Source organism: Otolemur garnettii, unplaced genomic scaffold, assembly GCF_000181295.1.
Source record: "Otolemur garnettii isolate 467f Iridium unplaced genomic scaffold, OtoGar3 scaffold00043, whole genome shotgun sequence".
NCBI lineage: Eukaryota > Metazoa > Chordata > Mammalia > Primates > Galagidae > Otolemur > Otolemur garnettii.
The window spans coordinates 12,197,099-12,203,481 of NW_003852438.1; the positions used below are offsets into that span (position 1 = coordinate 12,197,099).

Consider the following 6,383-nt stretch of genomic DNA (forward strand, 5'->3'; position numbering starts at 1 on the left):
AAAAAAAAACAAACCCCAAAAAACAAAAAACAGACAATAGCTCCTGCATGTAATCCTAGCACTTCGGGAGGCTAAGGCAGGATGATCACTTGAGGGCAGGAGTTCAAGACCAACCTGGGCTCAGTGCCCTTGGCTCAGTGGTTAGAGCGCCCACCACATACACTTGAGGCAGGTGGGTTTGAACCCTGCTGGGCCTGCTCAGCAACAATGATAACTGCCACAAAAAATAGCTGGGCATTGTGGTGGGCACCTGTAGTCCCAGCTACTTGAGAGGCTGAGACAAGAGATTTACTTAAGCCCAAGAATTCGAGGTTGCTGTGAGCTGTGATGCCATGGCACTCTACCTAGGGCGACATAGTAGGACTCTGTCTCAAAAAAAAGGACCAACCTGGGCAATGTGTTGAGATTCCCTTCTTACAAAAAAATATATATATATTTTTTGTTTTGGAGGCAGTCTCACTTTGTCACCCTTGGTAGAGTACCATAGCTTTATAGCTTACAGCAACCTCAAACTCTTGGGCTCAAGTGATTCTCCTACCTTAGCCTCCCAAGTAGCTAAGACCACAGGTGCCCTCCAGAACGCCTGGCTCTTTTTCTTTTTTCTTTTTTTTTTTTTTGTAGAGATAGAGTCTCACTCTGTTGTCCTCCATAGAGTGCCGTGTCATCATCCTAGCTTATAGCAACCTCAAACTCTGGTGCTCAATTGATCCTCCTACCTCAGCCTCCTGAGTAGCTAGGACTACAGACGCCCGCCACAACACACGTTTTTTTTTTATTGTTGCAATTTGGTCAGAGCTGGGTTTGAACCCACCACCTTTGGTATATAGAGCTGGTGCCCTACCCACTGAGCCACAGGCGCCACCCCAGAACGCATGGCTTTTTAGAGATGAGGTCTTGCACTTGCTCAGGCTGGTCTTGAACCTGTTTAGCTCAGGCAGTCCACCTGCCTCGGCCTCCCAAGTGCAAGGTTTACAGGTGTGAGCCACCTTGCCCAGCCCCTACAAAAAAAATCTTTAAGAAGTTAGCTGAGCATGGCAGCACACACCTGCAGTCCTAGCTACTCAGGAAGGTAAGCCAGAAGGATCACTTGAGCCTAGGAGTTTGAGGTTGCTCTGATCACATCACTGAATTTCTCTAGCCCGGGAAACAGAGCAAGACCCTGTCTCCAAAAAACAAAAACCACAAATACATCATATAGATCTTTATTTATATCCTTATTCTGTAAAATTTTTCCAATTTTAATTATTTTTATTTTTAACTTTTAAAACTTTTTGTTAAAAACCAAGGCACAAATACACACATTAGCCTGGCCGGGTTATGATCATCAGTACCATTGTCTTCCACCTCCTACATCTTGTCCCATGGGAAGGTATTCGGGGCAGTGAGATGTGTGGAGCTGGCAACTCCTGTGCTAACAGTGCCTCCTATGAAATAGGTCCTGAAGGATCTTCCTGAACTGTTTAGCAGTTAACTTAAAAATAAAAAGTCACTGTAAAGTAATGATAAAAAGTATAATAGTATAGTAAATACATGAACTAATAACAGTCTGTTGTTATCAAGTATGTTGTACATACATAATTCTGTGTGCTATACTTTTTTTTTTTTGGAGGCAGAGTCTCACTTTGTCACCCTGGGTAGAGTGCTGTGGCGTCACTGCTCACAGCAACCTCAAACTCCTGGGCTTAAGCGATTCTCTAGCCTCAGCCTCCTAAGTAGCTGAGACTACAGGCACCTGCCACAATGCCTGGCTATTTTTTAGTTACAGTTGTCACTGTTGTTTGGCAGGCCCGGGCTGGATTCCAGTGTATGTGGCCAGTGCCCTACCCACTTGAGTGACAGGTGCCAAGCCTGTGTGCTATACTTTTATGTGACTAACAATGCAGTAGGGTCTTTTGGTTTTGTTTTTGTTTTTTTGAGACAGAGTCTCACTATGTTGCCCTTGGTAGAGTGCCATGGCGTCACAGCTCACAGCAACCTCAAACTTTTGGGCTCAAGTGCTTCTCTTGCCTTAGCCACAATGCCCAGCTATTTTTTTTGGTTGTAGTTGGCCTGGGCTGGATTCAAACCACCAGCTCTGGTGTATGTGACTGGTGCCCTAGCTGCTGAGCTACAGGTGCTCACACATGGGGTTGTATGTAGGGTACAACCAGTAGGGTTTTTTTTTTTTTTTAATTGAGACAGAGTCTTACTTTATTACCCTTGGTAGAGTGATGTGGTGTCATAGCTCACAGCAACCTCAAACTCTTGGGCTCAAGCTATTCTCTTCTCTCAGCCTCCTGAGTAGCTAGGGCTATAGGCACATGCCACAATGCTCAGCTATTGTTTTGTTTTAGCCGGCCCAGGCTGGGCTTGAACCCACTGGCCCTGGTGCATGTGGCCGGCACCCTACCCACTGAGCTACAGGCACCGCCTACAGTAGGGTTTTTTACACTAGCATCACCACAAACATGTGAGCAATACGTTGCATTACTTCGTTAGGAGGGCTGCTGTGTCACTAGGTGTTCTTTTCCGTTGTAATCATGGGAGCACTGTCATATAGCCAGCCCACTGTTGACCAAAACATTGTTGTGACATGCATGACTGGATAATGAAAATACTACTGTCTGCCCTGTAGTGTTGTTGTGAAGATTAAATTTATCCAAAACACTAATTACAAAAATGCCTGGTATTTGGCATTTAGTGATAGACTGTCAGTGATAGGTTACTTTAATTTCTATTAGAGAATTTAGGAGAAGTAGAAAAAAACCAGAGAATCTAAACATATTTTAGAGCTCTTTTCAGTTCTAAATTCTGTGGCTTTACCATCTGCTCTTTTCCTTTTCACTTTATAGGCAGAGATCTGGCTCCACAAGCAGGCCCAGAAGGAGGGCTGGAGCAAAGCTGCCAAGCTCCAGGGAAGGAAGACTAAAGAAGGCCTGATTGGGCTGTTGCAGGAAGGAAATGCGACTGTATTAGTAGAGGTAAGTTGCTGGAAATTTCATCTCCTAAGGACAGCTGTCCTTTGGGTGTAAGGCTTGTGGTCAACTTTAAAGAAGAAGCTTATTTGAGAACCATAAGGCCAGTGGAGGTTAAAGTCACAAGCACCTTGTTATTGGGTATGGATTTATTTAAGTATATAAATACATGGTGTGTTGATGAGAAATGGACTAGTAGTCTAGAACTTTACTCCTAAGTGTGAATTTAGTATAGCCTTATACCTTGTCACCAATTACTTCTTGGAACAGTTAAGATTTTAAAGCTAGTAATTAATGCCTATAATCCTAGCACTATAGGAGGCTGAGGCAGATGGATTGTCTGAGCCCACAGGTTCAAGACTAGCCTGAGCCAGAGTGGGATCTTGTCTCTAAAAATAGCCAGGTTCCTGTAATCACAGCTACTCGGGAAGCTGAGGCAAGAGAATCGCATGAGCCCAAGAGTTTGAGGTTGCTATGAACTGTGACGCCATGGCACTTTACCGAGGGAGACATAGACTCTGTCTCAAAAAAGGGTGAGAGAAGGGATACACAAGGGTGTTAGCAAAAGTGGTTTGGAGGTGGAGGAGGCTAGAGAGCGAGGCAGTGATGATGTGCAGCCACAGCAAATGGTGAACTGGCCTCAAACTTGGAGAGGAACTGCAGCCTTAAAATTCCATGGTCATTTATTTCTGTTGAATCTGTGGCTATTCCCTCAGTACTCTCCAACCTTGAGGCACTTTTAGAAACTACTGGTAGGGGGTGGCGCCTGTAGCTCAAAAGGGTAGGGCGCTGGCCCCATATGCCTGAGATGGTGGGTTCAAACCCAGCCCTGGCCAATAAAATAAAATAAACGACTCAAACTACCACTTTAAAAAAAAAAAAAGAAGAAACTACTGGTAAACAGCTTATATAAAACAGCTTATATAGCAACATCAATTTGTTCCCATAGGTAAACTGTGAGACAGATTTTGTTTCCAGAAATTTAAGATTTCAACAGCTCGTCCAGCAAGTAGCCCTCGGAACCATGCTGCACTGTCAGAACCTGAAGGAGCAAGTCTCCACATACAGTAAAGTGAGTTTGGGGTTGTCTCCAGTGTGCTGAATTTGTTCTAGGGTTTTTTGCTGTTCCTTTTTTTTTTCTGAGACAGAATCTCACTCTGTCACGCTAGATAGAATGCCATGATGTCATAGCTCATAGCAGCATCTAAGTCTGGGGCTTCAGCAGTCCTCTTGCCTCAGCTTCTGAGTAGCTGGGACTATAGGTGTCTGCCACAACACTCGGCTAGTTTTTCTGTTTTTAGTAGAGACAGAAGTCTTGCTGTTCCTCAGGCTGGTCTTGAACTCCTGAGCTCAAGCACTCTGCCCTCTTTGGCCTCCCAAAGTGCTAGGATTACGGGTGTGAGCCACTGTGCCCTGCTCCTACATTGACATTTTGAAAGATTACAGGACAGTTTTGTAGAATGCCCTTCAATATGGGTATGTCTGCTGTTTCTTCATGATTAGACTCAGAATATGGATTTTGTTGGATTAAGAATTCTTCTCAGAACGTCACATGAGGAGGCACATGATGACTGTTAATCCCAGTATTGATGATGACTTTGATGGGGTTTTTTTTGTTTGTTTGTTTGTTTTTTGAGACAGAGCCTCAAGCTATCACCCTTGGTAGAGTGCTGTGGCGTCACAGCTCACAGCAACCTCCAACTCCTGGGCTTAAGCGATTCTCTTGTCTCAGCTTCCTGAGTTGCTGGGACTACAAGCGCACACCACAACGCCCAGCTATTTTTTGGTTGTAGTTGTCATTGTTTGGAAGGTCCGGGCTGGATAGGAACCCATCAGCTCTGGTGTGTGTAGCTGGCGCTTTAGCCACTTGAACTATAGGTGCCACCTGATGACTTTGATGTTAAGGAAGTATTTGCCAGGTTTCTCCACTGTGAAGTTATCAGACTCTTCTAACAAGTAATCTGTGTGGGAGATTGTTTGTAAATCAATGTAAATGTGTAAATGTCCAGTTCCCAAAAGAAGAGTTTTTGCCTAGGTCAGGTTGTAGGATCCATTGATGATTCTTCTCAAGATCAGTTATTACTCTGACATTTGCACAATGGTTGTTCTCTTATAATTTTCTTTACATGTATTAGTTTTATTAGTTGGCATTATAGTGTTAGGAAGAAATTTCCCCTTTTCACCCTTTATTTAATGATTTATTTCATACTAACATTGACTCCTGGATTTTTATTATAATTCATTCTACTTTGATGCTCAAATTACCATTGGATTTGACCAGAGCAAGCTGACCTTGTACAGGCCGACTCTAGTGTCTTTTTGATACATTCTTATCATTTGTTGAGTATTTTCTTACTTTTGTGTGTAGCAGGATATCATGGGTTTGTATTGTACTCTCCTCACTCCAATCACAGAATTGTACACTTCTTGAAGGAGTCCTGGTCCTGGGAAGTAATTTTTATTTTATTTGTTTGTTTGTTTTTTGAGACAGAGTCTCACTCTCTCGCCTTGGATAGAGTGCTGGGGCATCATAACTCACAGCAACCTCACTCCTGGGCTTGAGCAACCCTCTTGCCTCAGCCTCCTGAGTAACTGGGACAGCGTGTGTGTGCATGTATGTGTGCGTGTGTGTCTTTCAGTCCTAATCCAGCACGTTAGGATTCTTCCTTCCTTTGCCTCATTCTACGTTGGTGTCTTCCTTCTCTCATAGTAAGCACACTGGCTCCTAATAACTTCATATGATTATTTATTTTTGTTTACTCATTGCTATATATATATATAATTGTTTCAGAGTTGCGTCATCTGACCAATGTAAATAACAAACTACTAAGGAGTTTAAGATTTCTTGTAGTTCTTTTAGTCTTTACATTGAGGTCGTGTGTCCAAATGACTATATTGAAAGTTATCTGGGGCCAGGTGCAGTGGCTCATGCCTATAATCTAACTCTAGGAGTTAGAGACCAGCCTGAGCAAACATGAGACTCCGTCTCTACTAAAAATAGAAAAACTAGCCAGACATTGTGGTGAGTGCCTTTAGTCCCAGCTACTTGGGAGGCTGAGGCAAGGGGATCGCCTGAGTCAGGAGTTTGAGATTGCTGTGAGGTATTAGGCCACTGCACTCTACGTAGGGCACAGAGTGAGACTCTGTCTCAAAAAAAAAAGTTATCTGGATTAGTGGGGGTTTTTTTCTTTTGTGAGGTTCTGTTATTTATTTGACATTCTGTTAGAGTCTTATATTTCTGTTTAATCACTTTTTATATTTACCCCAAATTCTTGTTGATTTAAATTTATTTTTGAATATGTAAAACATGAATCAAGTCTCCATACTTAAAACTGTTTTTTTTTTTTTGAGACAGAGCCTCAAGCTGTCCCCCTGGGTAGAGTGCCGTGGCCTCACTGCTCACAGCAATCTCCAACTCCTGGGCTCAAG

General features: G+C 43.2%; 1 protein-coding gene across 2 annotated transcripts in view; it reads left to right on the forward strand.

Annotated features, from left to right (window-relative positions):
- Positions 1 to 6,383, forward strand: part of TSFM (Ts translation elongation factor, mitochondrial) — a 14,875-nt gene that overhangs the window by 2,573 nt on the left and 5,919 nt on the right. The window contains exons 3-4 of one of the 2 annotated variants that reach the window (XM_003790594.3): positions 2,832 to 2,960; positions 3,904 to 4,026. In XM_003790594.3, the coding sequence (XP_003790642.1) occupies positions 2,832 to 2,960; positions 3,904 to 4,026 (252 nt within the window). The remainder of the gene's footprint in view (positions 1 to 2,831; positions 2,961 to 3,903; positions 4,027 to 6,383) is intronic. The other variant, XM_012805616.2, reaches the window with a different exon arrangement.